This window comes from Epinephelus moara, chromosome 23, assembly GCF_006386435.1.
Source record: "Epinephelus moara isolate mb chromosome 23, YSFRI_EMoa_1.0, whole genome shotgun sequence".
In the NCBI taxonomy this organism is placed as follows: Eukaryota; Metazoa; Chordata; class Actinopteri; order Perciformes; family Serranidae; genus Epinephelus; species Epinephelus moara.
Genome location: NC_065528.1, coordinates 21,252,684 through 21,268,936, shown reverse-complemented (window position 1 = coordinate 21,268,936; position 16,253 = coordinate 21,252,684). Strand labels below are relative to the sequence as shown.

Here is a 16,253-nt window from a genome sequence, read left to right as displayed (position 1 = left end):
TAATTAATTCCCTTCCTCCTCTCAGCGGCCTACTTGAACACAGGGATCATCCTGATGAACCAGGGCAACCTTGAGGAGGCCAAACGCATCTTTCTGACCTGTGCCGACATCCCAGATGAGAACTTAAAGGACCCCCACGCCCACAAGAGCTCTGTCACCAGTTGCCTGTACAACCTGGGAAAGCTGCTCCATGAGCAGGGCCAGCAGGAGGTGAGAAGCTGCAGATAATAAGATCTGTTTGGCACAAAGTCCCTCATCAATTACAAGGCCTGAATAATGCTGATGCTGAACAAAAACTGGACTTGCTAAGTTAACTTTTTTTCCCCCTCTCTCCACTTCAGGAGGCTCTGTCTATTTATAAGGAAGCAGTGCAGAAAATGCCCAGACAGTTTGCACCACACAGCCTTTTCAACATGATGGGTAAGAGCCTGTTTCACCCTGAATCTCAGTTTGTGCTGCAGAGGCTGAAACTGCAGGATGAAAAACTCAGCTGCTCTGGCGATACCCGCTTTGACATGTTAATTAGTATTCTGATGAGGCAACAAAACCATTTGATACATGTGATTATGAGGAACAGTGTCATGCTTGCTTTATGACGCGAGTAAAACAATATTCCTGGGACAAGTTTGGCTTGATTTTAATTCTTTTTTTTTACATGTTTGTTTCCATTTTCCTTTTTATCTGATCTTTGAATTGAGCTCAAAAAACTGACACAAAATCACTGCCAAAAAAAACCTTCAGAGGACTCGAACCACCTGTTTGATTCCAACACTGCGCAGACTTTGTGTCCTGTTACAGAGGACCGAAGCTAATCCCTGCAATAAATCACATCCCCCTCTTTGTTATTGTAACACTAATTACATTATTGGAAGCTCATCCTGACGGCATAGTTGAGATTGCAGGGAGATGTCTGCAAATATTGCCTGGACGAGCTGAATGAGAATGGGGAAGCGTGTTTTGTCAGGTGGAGGGAGGAGGTTGGTGGAGGGCAGTGTTTGCGTTAGAGCGGCGTCCAGGGGATTCTTTGTTTAAACTGATGTCATTTTACCCCGGGGGCCGACAGCATGTGCTCCGATCAAACAGAATCTTACAGAGCTTTAAATACAACAGTTGTTCTTTCAGAAAAAAAATGTGTTTTCTGCACTACGATGTGGTGTGTTTTCAGCATGTGAGGAATGCTGACCTTATGGGTGCGAGGCAGGGTTCAGTTCATGTGTACTGCACCTGTTAGAAAAACAAGGCAGTGTTATCTGTGCAGCAGTATCGGGAGATTTAAATAATAAAACTCCAATATGTTGACAAATTAAACTCGACCTGCAAGCACGTGCGCCAGGGTCCAAACACCAGTGTGATCAGGACGTCTAGAGCATTGCGGAACATAACTTAAACAGGTGGTTCAATGCCTCTTAAGCATGTCGCCCCCGTGTGTACACAGCAAGAATCTGCTCCAGCCTTAAAGGGACACTTCACCCCAAAATCAAGAACACATATTTTTCCTCTTACCTGTAGTGCTATTCATCAGTCTAGTTTGCTTTGGTTTGAGTTGCTGATGGTTGGCGGTATCGCCCATAGAGATGTCTGCCTTCTCTCCAGTATAATGGAACTAGATAGCACTTAGCTTGTGGTGCTCAAAGTGGCAAAAAAATGCAATGTCTCTTTCCAGAACTCATGACCAGGTTACATAAGATATTCCACAGACCTTGTTGTGAGCAGTTTCATGTCTTTCTACCAAACTACACTGCATCACCGTGCAGGAGGAAGAGTGGATCTACTCACGGACGAGAGGCTCGTGCTTGTGACAGTGCAAGATGCAAACATGAATAGCGCCCTCGTCTAGTGTTGCAGGGTATACTGGTACCAACGGTAGACCACGGTACTAAAACACCACGGTACATATGATACCATAATGTTAGAGTACCGTAGTACTACGGTACCTCACGGAACCACGACTGTGGGATAAGTTCAAAGTCCAATCACAAGAGGGTGAGTGTCCATGCGCCGTCCAATAACATGTAACATGAATGTCCAGTGACATGTCAGGTATTAGCTGAGCTACTGAGTATCTTTAAGCGGTGAAAGTTATTATTTATTTAGTTTTACTTGTAGGCTACATTTGTTTATATATGCTACAGTGATTTGTTTTCCACAGAGCTCTACGGTGCGAGCATTTTACTCTCATTTGCGACTAAAAATAGTTTTGTGCGAGCAAAATAAATCATTCAGCACGCTGTGTGAGTACAGATTTCAACCAGCAGCAGAAACGAAAGGCGAATCCTGCCGGTTGTGGGTTGAACGGGGGTCACAGACACGGACAGGAATACGTATTCCTGTCAAATACGGCGTAGGCTCATAGTGCTCCGCGGCGCAAGATAACGACTTACCAGCGACCGAGAAGCCCGGCTCCAGGTCCAATAATTTCCTCTTCGTTGGTGTCATGACTACGTACCTGAACAGCCGAGCCGTGGCGGCACACAGTATGTGACGTGTCAGAGGAGAAACAAGCCGTTCACATTTCTCTCTTTGTGCCAGGTAACGGTCCACAAACCTCACCGCACTTTAGGGACTGTTCTTTACTTATCAGGGGAGGAGGGTGGCTGGTTGATTTTTATTTTATTTATTTATTTTATTTTGATCCCCCCCATGTTAATCACTTATTGATGCTGTTTTTCTATGAATAAGTCAATCAGTAATTTATTCCATTGAAATATCAGTGATGTATTATAGAAAAGTGATTTATCTTTTTATAAATGACAAAAGGCACATCTGCCTAATTTTTGCCTTGGTATCGTGACACTACTCAGAATCGTGATACTTTCACTGGTATCGTACCGTGGATCCCAAATTTGGTACCGTGACAACACTACCCTCATCAGAGCTGTAACGTCCATTATTTTACACAGATTATGGCTAGCTAACGTTACAGCTCTGACGAGGGCGCTATTAATGTTTGCATCTTGTGCTGTCACAAGCACGAGCCTCTCGTCTGTGAGTAGATGCACTCTTCCTCCTGCACGGTGATGCAGTGTAACTTGGTAGAAAGACATGAAACTGCTCACAACAAGGTCTGTGGAATATCTTATGTAACCTGGTCATGAGTTCTGGAAAGAGACTCTGCAATTTTTTGGCAACTTTGAGCACCACAAGCTGAGTGCTATCTAGTTCCATTATATTGAAGAGAAGGCAAATGTCTCCGGCTGATCTCTCCAACTCTCAGCGACTCGCACCAAAACAATCTAGACTGATAAATAGCACTACAGGGAAGGGGAACAATAAGTACTTTTGGTTTTGGGGTGAACTACCCCTTTAAAGCATGAGTGGTTGTGGACTCTGTGTCCCTGCCAAAAGTTTTGTCGATAAATCAGTTTTGAATTAAAAAATGGACGTCCTCGCCAAATGAACTAGCGTGCCAACAATAAAAGTAATCAAGAATATGTCATTATTTAATCTGTAAGAAATGTAGCCAAGTGAGCCCTTGTACTTTATTCTATTAAAATGAAATCATGTCTTTTAGCTTATTGCTGATATTCTTTATTTAAAACCTCTATATATGCATATGCCAAAAAGGAAGAGGATTCCTGCTTCATACACTTCTCATGTCACACTTCTAATACTAATCGTGACTGCTGCTGTGTGCTGTGTTCCAGGAGAGGCCTACATGAGGCTGAACAGGCTGGAGGAAGCAGGCCACTGGTACAGAGAGTCCCTCAGGGCCAAGCCTGACCATATCCCTGCCCACCTCACTTACGGCAAACTCCTGTCCATCATCGTAAGTCCCATTACTGACACACACACAGGGAGAATCACAAGGCGAGCCGGGGCATTATCTTAGTAACGATTGTGGTGGTTAACTACCTGGCAGAGTGTAATTAAACGGGACCTGAAGTGGCAGAGCGGAGCGATGAATAATGCATATTGAGTGACTTATGGGAGCAAGGCGAACCCATCGTATCGATTCCTCTGCAGAGCCTGGAGAACTGTGATAATTGTTATGAGGTGTGAGCTCCTGACTGTGGAAGGTGCATGCCAAACAAACTCTTCTTCCCCTGATCAGAAGTGAGCTACAGGGATTGTGATGCATTCATGAATACAGTGTTTGACCTCCAGCGCTGCCGCTTGGATGAAAAGAGGATCACACAGTGTGAAAGAAGAAATGATAGAAACCGTAAGTACTTTTTGGGTGGCCTTGGATCGCCCCTGATCCAGGACTGATGCCAAGTAGCTTAAAAATCTGCCAAATAGTAGCTGCATAAATTCACGACTGACATCTGAAGGTCACAGGCGTCGGGAGATTGTCTGGTGTGGATGAAAGATATCCCTCTGTGATTGGATAAGTTCCAGGTTATCTGTCTGTTTTCTGTCTCTCACTGTGTCTATGGGTGTTAGAAGATATCAAGGGCACACAAGTTTACCCAACTTCTCCCAAATGTTGCCTTGTCCTTCTGATGTTTTGATTCATTGGCATTGTTACGTTTCTGCAAAAAAAATGTTACATTTGCATATTTAGTACGAAGCATATCAAGGTCTCTAAAGTGACATAGAAAATGAGCCGACTTTGTCAGACCAGTAATGTTTTTGCAACTTGTCACTGTTACACAGGCAACTTTTTAGGCACCTGACGTGGGTGTTTTTTAGCAACCTGTCACAGTCCTTCCACTGGAGATAGTGCCGTGAAAAGAGGTGTGTTTTTTTTTTACACAGACAAAAAGCAGTTGTTTTTGACCAAGAGGTTTTGCTGCATTTACAACCTGGATAGTCTGACGGTAAGTGGTTGGGTTTTACCGAGACGTTACTGCATTTCCTGTTGTGATAGTGCGACAAAAAGCAGTAGTTTGTATTGAACCATTGCTGCGTTTTCAGCCGAGATAGTGCGACAAAAAGTGCTTGTTTTTACTGAGACATACCTGCGTTTCCTGCCAGAATAGCGTGACAAAAGCAGTTGTTTTCAGTCGAGACATGGCTACATTTCCTGTCTTAAAAGTGCAATGAAAAGCGCTTGTTTTTACCAAGAAAATGCTGCGTTTCCTGTTGTTACAGTGCAACAAAAGCAGTTGTTATTACCGAGGCATACCTGCATTTCCTGCCGGAATACTCTGACTGCTGAAAAACAGTTGTTTTTGGTAGAGACATGTGTTTCTCGTCGTAATAGTGCAACAAAAAGAGGTCATTTTTTACCCAGACATTGCTCCATTTCCTGCAAAAATAGTCTGACGAAAAGGAGTTGTTTTTGACTGTGAGAGATAACTGCGGTTCCTGTTGTGATAGTCTGATGAAAAGCAGTTTTTTTACCGAGAGGTCACTGTATTTACTGCTGGGATAGTGCAATTAGATGTGGTTGTTTTTAGGGAGACCCAACTGTGTTTCCTGCCAGGATACTCTGACAAAAGCAGTTTAACTATGTTTTTTTTTTGCCAGGATAGTGCCACAAAAAGTGGCTGTTATTTACCAGACATTGCTTCATTTCCATGCAGGATCATGCCCAGGAGTTTTTACCTGAGCCTACAACACATTAACAAGTTTCAATTTGCTACATCATAACATACAATTGTATCACCGGTTTGCCTAACATACAGTGCCAACATTTTTTAAGACAGCTGGTTTGTTTGTTTCTGCAAGAAGAACTCCCGCTTCCATCCTCCTACCACCTCTCGCATCCCATCAAAACAAAAACACATTCATGTGACAACAGATGTGTTCACAGCTGATTCAAGTTTAGATGTGAGAGTTGAACTGCGTGCCTTCTGCAGCCCCTCCAGACATGTTTGACCTCCTCCCTTCCACGGCCTTGGGTGCTGAGGAAACCAACCTGCAGTGTCTTACACACTCGCAGCTGCAACCCTCTGAGGCTTTAAACCTCGGTTCTGATCATTTCCTCTCTTTGTCGAAAGATTTGAAGATATACGTAGCACACACACACACACGTACGGTAAAGCTCAGGTTCAGATTAGAGTCGCCCAGTGTGGCTGGACATCTGCTGCGCTCCCTCGGGCTCAGCGCAGGGCCTTCTCTCTCAGAGAGGCCCCCCTCCACTACTACAGGGCTTAAGGAACAGGAGATTGGATGGACCCTGGACAATGGGCCAGTGGACAGGCTTATAATGCAATTACTCTCCTTCCTTATTGAATCACTCCATCAGCTACATTTTTGGCTGTCCTGCCGGAGTCAATTGACAATACAGACACGGGGAGGAAAGGTCAAACTGGAGTCTTGTACTGTGGTTCACCCCAATGTGTGCTGTGGTGCTGTTTTTCTTGAGTACTACTGCACATTAACTTTCAAAGTGGTAACCCCCCCGTTCTTAAATCCACTCAATAATAAAGCTGGAACCTGATAGTCTTGTACCCATCCACATCCCGGCGCAAATAACAAGTGCACCTCCTAAAGCCACTAATTTGCCTCATTCTTCCCAAGGTCAAAGTGATTACGAACGAGCCGAGTGTAACCGTAGAGCCCCGCTGTCTGTCAGAGATCTCCTGCTGGAGTCAGAGGGGTGTGGTGTGCGTTTGGGAAAGCTGTGGTCAGTCAACACTGAGATGATTTATGAATCTGAACTCAGCAGTGTATTAAGATACGTTCAGCACGGATGCTCAACAATCCAAAAACACATGAAACAGCTATAAATCAGTAACAAAAAAGAGCCGAATACAAAACTGCCTTTTGATAGTCGTTAAAAACCAGAATTAAGACTGACCTGAATCCTTTCATAAATCTCCTAAATGACGACTTCCACCAACCGAATTGGACTGAACCAATCTGCTTCCAGTTCTGATGGATGTCCGCGGAAAAGGGTTAATTGAATGTAAAGAGAAAAGTGCCAAAGAAAATGTGGAATAAGCCATCGAGGCCCGATATCCGCTCAGTCATTTAGAGCGATTGCGGGCATGGGAGAAAGCTAATGAAGCAGACCTAATAGGCCCAGTCCTCTCATTTCTTGTTGCATGGCAAGTCCATTGGCAATATGGAAGCAATCAGTGCTGAAGCATGAAACAAAAGAGGTGGAGAAACTGAGGCTCATGCATACAGAGGCAGTATGTTTCTCAGTTTGGTTGCAGGTACACACACTCACACACACCTTGGAGGTTTTTCTAGGCACAGGATGTGGCGTACTGTATTCTTTATGAGCATCAGTCTCCTGCTGAAACTTAACAGCAGCGTTCCACTGATGCATGTCAGTGCATTAAAATGACTCACGGCAGATACAGTAAAATAAAAGAGATTTTTGGAGATGACAGATTTGGAGCACAAGATGTTCATGCATGTTTTATACTGTACCGGTGCAGTGTCTGTTCAAAACCTGTTGAGAACAGGCCCATTGCTTAGGGCCTGTCCCATTTCTACCCCTTAAATCTTCCACTTGGTATTGAGTGGCCTCGTTTGCGAGATAACCCTTGATGAGGGAAGTGAGAAATATTAGGGTAGAGATCTTTCCCTAAGAAATGAGACACCATTTCATGCAAATCGGCGTGGCCGACGTGCAGGCATACATCACACGTAGTAGTGACGCAATGAAAATGCTGTTGTGGCGTGTGCTATGTTTATTCTTCTCCGTCTGATGAATCAACGGAGAAGAAATGCTGAAAACAGGAGGCGCCTATGACGTCTTCTGTGTTCTGTGTTCAACCGAGTTGCCGATGAGTTTACGCTTGTCCAACAGTAACAAATTCTCTTCCACAACTTGCCGAAGTTGCTGACTTTGCAAGGTGTTCTGGGAAATTTCATCTTCCACGTTGTTGAAAGTGTGGGTCGGGGCTCCCTTGGAATCTAGGGCGGGTTTTAAGTGTTGGAAACCATTTCCACTACCTCAGTTCTGTTTTGGGACACCACTAGCCTAAACGTGAACGCGCACAACCAAGTGCAAGTGTGTATTTCTAGGGGAAGTGTGGGTATTGGGTCAGGCCCTTTGCAGTTTTCTGGAGAACAGCTCATCCAAACACCTTCACACTCATCACTGTGCTTCCCTTGGTCCTGAGCAACACACCTGCTGTGATGTAGTTGCACCCCCTAGCGATAAGCAGATGAAAATGGATGGATGGATTTTAGTTTTAGTTTATTTTCTGCTTTGCACTTTATTACTGGTTGTAGCAATCACATACACCACCGTTTTTATATATGAATCTATTCTTGGCCTGGTTCCTTCTTATCTGTCTACATACATGTGCAGAAACCAAAATCAGTTTGGCCTTCACTCTCATAATATTCTACAAATGCTCGTTCCATGGGTGAGAACAGAACTCGGCAAAGAAGCTTTTAAATATGCTGCTCCTTCGTCCTGGAGTAATTTACAGAAGGATCTGAAATTGGCAGAGTTGATCACTGTGGGGGAATTTAAGTCGATTTTAATGGAACGGGAAATTAGCTCTTTTAGTCTTTTAGTCGCGTCATATTTGTTCTCGTGCTGACCTTGTAATCCATGCTAATTGCATCCTGTGGTTTTTATTGATTTGTTGTGTGTGACAGTTGTATATGTCTGTTTGCCTTGTTGTAACTTATGCTGCTCTCTTGGCCAGGTCACTTTTGAAAAAGAGATTTTTAATCTCAATGAGGCTTTTACCTGGTTAAATAAAGGATATATATATATATGTGTATATATATATATATATATATTTTTTTTTTTTTTTTTTTTTCTCCTACAGTTTATAACAAATCAGTCAGTGGAATATGTGTGTTAAACCCCATAGTGAAGTCCTGCTCAGGCTTACAGGTCTGGTATGTTTATATTAAATATTAGTGGTTAACAAAAATGGTTTGAGGTCAAAGTCAAACTAAATACACTAAATGAATAAAGCAAATATTTAGGGCTGGACCCGACTCAGAATTATGTCAATCGAATCTTATTTGGGTGTTCAATACAAATATTTGACTATTTGTAACTTTTTTACCATAGAGTTTGAGAGTTTAAGCAGAGTTCGGTGGGGCGTTCATGGTATATAAACAAGCACTCTGTTAGCATTCTGCTAACTACGCATACGACAGAAATACGACGGAAATGTGCAGTGATAATTTTTGCCAACACTAAATATCAGTCTCTTTGGGCTGTAAATTCACCACTTCCAAGCAGAGGGAAAAAGATAACGATATCTCTGAGCCTGACCAGGCAAAGCAAACTCAGACTCCCTGGGTCTGGGTCTGCAGCTGCCTGCACCGAAGAGCAGTGTGAAAATGTGGAGCGCTCACTCTGACGACCAAAACGTCTCCTGAAGTAAACTGCACACTGACTGACCAAAATAAAAAAGACTGCTCGACTTGAAGAATCTCCGTTGACTAATTTTTGATGTTCATTTGGCAGCCCTGAAAAACATTACATGTATAACAAAACAAAACCTAAAAATCTGGCGTAATACATGATTTCCTTTTCTTTTCTTTTAGGGGCAGAAGACAGAAGCAGAGAAGTACTATCTGAGAGCTATCCAGCTCGACCCGACTAAAGGAAACTGCTACATGCACTATGGTAAGAACATCAAAGGTTTCCCTTCTAGAAACAGCAAACATTTTCAGCCAAGCCTGTTTGAAACATTAGAATCATAAAAACATGAATTCCTCCGTCCTCAGAAATGCCTCTCTGTGGTTTAAAGAACTACATAGAATATAATTTAAAGTCCTTTTCTTCCAACTGTAGCATGCCTGATTGCCCATAATCCAAACCTCTGCTGCGCAGCCCTTGTAGGCTTTGCTGTAATGACGAGGCTTTGCCGCAGTAAGCCGCACTCAGGATGATTATTAGGCAGGGGTCTTTAGACTCTTTTATCCAAGACGTATACTTTGTAGTGTCACCCTCGCACCTAGAGTCATTAAACACACCCTGGATCCAGGCTCATAGCTTACGTAACCTGATAGGAGTTTTGGTAATCATTGGGAAGTGTCACACGTCTTGCTGCTTTTACCATTTCCCCCCAAAATACCAGTGCTTTAGCAAACCCTGCACCACTTTAACAGATTTATGTAAATGTTCTGTGTGGTGTCAGTGCTGTTGGAGCGGTTCGAGGTGTTGCAGATGGTGCAAACACACATACAAACAGGCATGTATGCTGTGTTTATCTGGGTGAGGAGACGGGATCAGAGTACACTGTTTACCATTGGTAACCGAGAGTAATACATGATACCACGTTCCGCCTGTGCTGCTGTTAATGCAGTTTCATATCAGTTTGGAGAAACAGGCTCCCCGCTGCGCCGTGTCGCTATCATCAGGATATTCGTAGGAAGTGAAATCTGTCCTGAAAGCACCATTGTGCCTCGTCCCTTTCTCCTCTTCCTTATCTCGCTCCGTTCCTCCCGGTGCTTTCTCAGCGCTGGATATCTCAGGGTTCGGGTTTAGTTTGGTCCCCGGTGAGGGGTTGCGTTGCTGTCTTTGGACCAAGCTGTTTCCCCTTACACTCTCTTTCTCCTTCTCTGCCTATCTGGATGTTTTCTTTTTTCAATGTTATCTTGTAGCGTCTTGCTATAGGTGATGTTTATTTGGGCCGGTCCCCCTCCTTTATCGCAAATCTGGCTGCTTTGGCTCTCCTGGGCTCACTGGATGAGCTCCAGGTGTGAGTGTGCAGGGAGTGATGGTATCTGTCCACGCTATAACACAACGGATGTACACACAGAAACACACATATGAGAGAGTGCAAGGAAGCGAGGACACAGAAGGTGATAGCTAAGACAAGGCCCCCCTTTCCTGCCATTGTTCCCAGTAACTCATTTTAACACGGACTGTCCTTCGTATGACCTGCGTCTAAACAGTCTGCTTTGGTGTCTGATGGCTCGATTTTTGAATGCGGCTCAGTACAAGTAAAGCCAACACTTCAATGGAGCCTCTCCACATTCCCCTCTTCCTATATTCAGTAACATCTGCGGCCAAGCTTGGCTGTTAATTTATAGCCGCTGATGCAGGCACTTGTGGGTGCCGCACCAGGTGGCCAGACTCCCACAGGAAAACACATGAAATACCTCCGACTCTCTGTGTTCTCAAACGTCGCCGAGCAAAACAACAATCCTCTCACCAGCTCACTTTCCTCTCGCTGTCTCTGCCGCCGTGTTGTGTTTCCTGTGGCACTGCCTCCATTCGTCTTCCTTTGTCTCCTCACCCAACTCTTCCTCCTTTCCCCTTAATATCACGTGTAACAGTTTGCTCACACTGGTAATGTTAACATGTTGATTTTTAGCACCTAAACTGTGTGCCATATTCAGCATGTTGGCATGCTAACATGTGCTGATTATTACATTTTGATCTGATGATGGCGCTCGATGAGAAGTCAGGGGATCCCCAAGATATTATGGTTCATCTGGAGTGGACATGGATGGACTGCCATGAAATTTTGTACAGATATTCAACAGATGTTCAACATATATTCAATTAAAACCAAAAGTTTTCACCTCCTGGCAGCCCAAGAGGAAAAGTCAGGGGAACAAAGTCATAAACAGTGATCATGTAGGAAACATGAATACCTGTAAAACGCATAGACTGTACAAAATAATGGACGTAGCTTCCATGACGTCACAGACTGGTTTGTGGACTCCCATTCTGAAGCCTTGAGTTTGGCATTTTGGCGGTCGCCATCTTGGGTTTTTGGAGCCAGAAGTGACCATATTTGGACGAGACGGTGGAGGAGTAGAGAAGCGAGGGGTGGATCTGACTCATAGACTGTAGCGACACCTCTGTCAAAGTGGACCGCTCTTAATTATTCGGATGTTCCATGCTCCAATGCGGATCTTGGTTTTAGGCCCTAGTAGACCCTCTTTCGCACTCCTGACTTCCTTTCGGATTTCATCAGAAGTGGTGGCCGGGGTCTACTTTGGGCTACTTTGCTCATTGTAGTTTCCGTAACAGTAGGTTTTTTTTAACCCCCAACCTGGAGGACCAGGTGCTGCCTTTCGTCTCACTCCTCACCCAAGACCAGTCTGGTATGGTTGAACCTGCCAGGTTCCATAGGATCCCTCCAGCATAGCTCTCAGGATCATAGAAGCACGCAAGCCTCTCCACCACGACAAGGTCACAGCACGGGGAGAAGCTCTTAATTATGCCCAACGTTAAGCCTTAATAGAAATTTAAAAGGGTGAGTCATATAAAAATTCAACCCCTCATACAGTTGTCATGAACGTTGAAATTAGCTTTAGAGACCAGTGTTTCCCACAGAATCAGAATCTATATGTGGCTGTAGCTGACAACAGGTGGGGCAGGTCAGTGTCCCTCAAGGTTTTTTTTCTCACCTGCGTCTCCTTATTCCTCAGGAGCAGTTTGTGGAGTTTTGTGTTTGTGGGCTGGATAAGTGATCGGTTTATCCGATCAGAGCTGATCAGGTCAGATCAGTGGATAAGAGGAGCAGCTGCTGCAGAGGCGAATGAAAGAAAAGTGTAAAGTTTAAACTCTGACCTGCGCTAGATGCTGAGAGAAAAGGTAACAAGACCATCGAATTCATTACGTGGCAATCTCCAGGGTTGTTCAGTGGTTGTAAGACTGTTTTTCGCATTATCGCAGTTAACCATAGACTGTAAATGCACCGTGCTAACCAAGCTAACAGCTAGCATGAGAGTTGGCGGCACGGCAGTGCAGTGATTAGGATTGTTCCCTCACAGCCAGAGGGATCCCAGTTGAAATCCAGGCTGGGGGGTTTGTACCCTGGGGTGGGGAGTTTGCACGTTCTCCTCGTATCAGAGTGGGTTTTCTCCAGGTACTCCAGCTTCCTCCCACAGTCCAAAGACATGCAGGTTAACTGGTGACTCTAAATTGTCCGTAGGTGTGAATGGTTGTCTGTCTCTATGTGTCAGCCCTGTGATAGTCTGGTGACCTGTCCAGGGTGAACCCTGCCTCTCACCCAATGTCAGCTGGGATAGGCTCCAGCACCCCCGCGACCCCTGACAGGATAAGTGGTTACGGAAAATGAATGAATGAAATGAATGAATGTAAAAGCACCATGCTAAGCAAGCTAGCAGATAGCATTGGGGTTAGCTCCACACTTTTGTCTTGATATGGTCACTTCTGGGCCCAGTGGTCAAAATGTCAAACCTGAGGTGTCTAAACAGGAGCCCACAAACCAGTGGGCGACGTCACAGTGGCTGCATTCATTATTTTTATGTAGTCTTGTCACCCTGGATATCTGTGCAAGATTTCAAGGCAATCCATGGGATAGTTGTCAAGATATTTCACTAACAGCCAAAAACATCAACCACTTGTTGGCCCTAGAAGAAAAATTAAGGGGTTGCAAAAGTCATCGGGCTTCATTTTCTGGGGAACGTCAATATCTGTGCTAGAATTCATCTTAATCCATCCAACAGTTGTTGAGATTTTTCAGTTTGGACCAAAGTAGAGAACCGACCAATGAACCAATAGACCAACATGACCAACATTCCCTAAAGCCATACCACAAGAATAAAGAGTACTAACAGAACTTCTGCTAACCCTAAAAATAAGTGCACCTCCGCTGTGTTTCCCTCTCTTCCAGGTCAGTTTCTGCTGGAGCAGTCTCGTCTTGGCGAGGCGGCAGAGATGGCGGAGAGAGCTGCGGAGCTGGACAGCTCAGAGTTTGATGTGGTTTTCAGCGCTGCTCACATGCTCAGGTTGGCTAAACTGCTGACACACAACAACAACACTGCTCACATGTGGAGTTTCCCTCCGTCCTGAAAAAAGGCACACAGTACAGAAAATTGAGCTGTTGTATACGTCAAGAGATGTTGAGGTTTTCGAACTCCTGTTTTTACAGAGTTTGCTGCTGCTGTGCCGCTTCACCATTTGTGGGTTTATTCTTTACCACTGCCATTTAATAACCATCTTCGAAATATAAATTACACCAGTGTTATAGAATAGTAAATGTCCTCTCTATGGAAATGGCTGCCATAAAAGCTATTATGTATTACATATATAAACAGCAGTACAGTTTCAGTCCATCATGGTGATGTTTCGGTCCAAGACTTGTAAAGAAGCCATTGGAGAATTTTCCCCTCAAAGTTTGGCAAGCACGTGCACAGACAGCGTATAAGTCTTAAAACGTGTCAAAAGGGACGGCAAATTCTATTCCCAGCAACCCAGGGAAATATTGGAGCGATGTGCCTTCATTCCTTTTTGCTCTACATATCTGGGAAAGTCATTACTGCTCTCGAGCATCCATCTAAGTGCAACACCACGGAGGGTTTGTAAAAAAAAGTTGAAAGTCTCAGGGTTTGGCTGAGGTTTGCTTTTGGAGACGAAAGAGTAAATCTAAATGACAGATCATTCTGCCGTATTCTGGTCTAACTGGTTATTGTCAGCTTAGACTGACCTGGACATAAATCCGAATCGATTAGGATTAGGGTTGAACGGATGTGACATACAGCTGTCGTTAGCTGGATTTAAACCAGCTCCACTGATCATAAAGGTGAGCTCCAGATACTGACCAAACATAACCAGGATTATAATAGTAACCTGATAATACAGTTTGATGGATGGGCTTCCTCTACAAGCTTAGGTCTACATTTCCTTCCAGCAAACTGCTCTTATGATTCAATTATTGTGATGGTTATCAGGGATGTGATTCCTCCAATAAAGCGCTTAGTTTGAAGTTAAACCATCAGCGATGCTGCACCCAGGGGTGTAAATATAGACAGTGCAAGCAGTTCAGTCACACTGGAGCCCATGGGGTGGTTCCCGTGCCAATCATTCAGAGTACCACCTTGAATTACATCTGTGTTCAAAGAAGAACTCACATTAGATTAAAAATGGTGCCATTTGTGAGAGGCTATTTACCCTCAAAAATGTATGTATGTACGTTGATGTTGCCTAATATCAAGTCTCTATTTGATTGAGACGATAGATGAAACGATAAAGTAACTAATTTAATTGCAAAATCTGTCAAGACTGCAAGTCCAGTGAGCAGTCACGCCTTTCAAACATAAAAGCAGCAAAAGGAAAGGACAAGAGCAGGGCTGTCAAACATATAGCCCGTGGGCCAGAACCAGCCCGCCAAATAGAGCTTAGATTCTCTGCCCGAGCCCGAACCCACTATCCTCAGGCTTGGACGGGTCGGGCTCCTCATAATAGACCTCAGCCATGGAACCAACTACTCATCACACCTGGGGGGGTGGGGCCGCAGCACCCCCTTGACAGCGCAACTGGTCGCGCACATGTGAGTTGTCGACGGCGACAACGTGTGTGTCGGCTTCGTCGGATGTACCAAGTGCAGCGCAATGCTGGTATATGACAGCAAAAAGACGGGGACCTCGACACTTATGAGGCACATGACGAAGGCTTGCCATGGAAAGAAAGACGAGAGTCAGCCTTCAATGTCTACCTTCTGGCTGGATTTTTTTGGGCCTGATCTAAGCTCTACCGCCAAAGGGTCCAATCTGGCCTACTAGATGACTAGACTAGAGGTGCCAGGTTTCAGGAGCCAGTTAAACAATTCGTTGCCGACTTCATGTACAATTCTGCTTCAGAGGCTTTTCCACCCTGATCAGAATAATTCTCTGATATAACAATACTTACTGTTTAAAGATATTGAACATTGTGCAAAATATTGTCAATCAGCAGCTTCAGTTCAAAAGAATCTGTGTCAGGAAATGTGTGGATAAATGCACATGCAATGCTGTTCATCTGTTTTGTAAAAGGATGAACGTCTACAGAATGTACCTGTAATTCTTAACACAAAAAAAGGGAAAACATTGGAGCTGATGGTACTAATATGTTATTGTGCGATGATTTTTTGATCCGGCCCATCTGAGATCAAATTGGGCCGTACAAGAAAGAAACAAACAGGAGGAAAAAGTAGCAAAGCTCCCAGTGATGTGTGTGTGCCTTTATAACTAGCAACTAGTGTGCACTGGGGCCCGTGGTAACTCCCTTACGCCACTGGCTGCACCTGTATGTTTCTACTGTAGCTCAGAATGGACAAACCAAACACTGGCTCTAGATAGGCTCATTCATGTTTTCACATTGGCTACTGTAGTAAGCAGCCCCTTAGCAACAAGCAGTGTCGGAAAAACACTGACAACGAACACTGAAGGAAATCTTACCTGAACAAGTTTCATCTGGTTGCAATGTGCAGGCTGTTCTCACAAACTGTATGTTTTCCTACGAAAATTGATGCATCCAAATTTGTACATATCCCCTGTAATTTGGTAGGCTGCGATTACGTGACAAATGCGTTGATGGGAGTAAACAAGGAACAGCCCCGAGCGGTTTTATAAGGATGCCTCGGGGTTGGGGTGGTGGATGGGTGACAAAAAACTTGACTTTAATCCAGGACTGTCCCCTGGAGTTGCGTGTTCGGAAGTGAACTTTGAGTGAACTTTGAGTCATTTTCAGC

The 16,253-nt window shown here is 44.3% G+C and overlaps 1 protein-coding gene across 1 annotated transcript in view; it reads left to right on the top strand.

Moving 5' to 3' along the window:
* tmtc2a (transmembrane O-mannosyltransferase targeting cadherins 2a) overlaps positions 1-16,253 on the top strand; it is a 101,604-nt gene that overhangs the window by 72,313 nt on the left and 13,038 nt on the right. Inside the window, exons 6-10 of the mRNA XM_050036658.1 lie at positions 26-210; positions 342-420; positions 3,645-3,766; positions 9,364-9,445; positions 13,419-13,533. Of these exons, the coding sequence (XP_049892615.1) occupies positions 26-210; positions 342-420; positions 3,645-3,766; positions 9,364-9,445; positions 13,419-13,533 (583 nt within the window). The remainder of the gene's footprint in view (positions 1-25; positions 211-341; positions 421-3,644; positions 3,767-9,363; positions 9,446-13,418; positions 13,534-16,253) is intronic.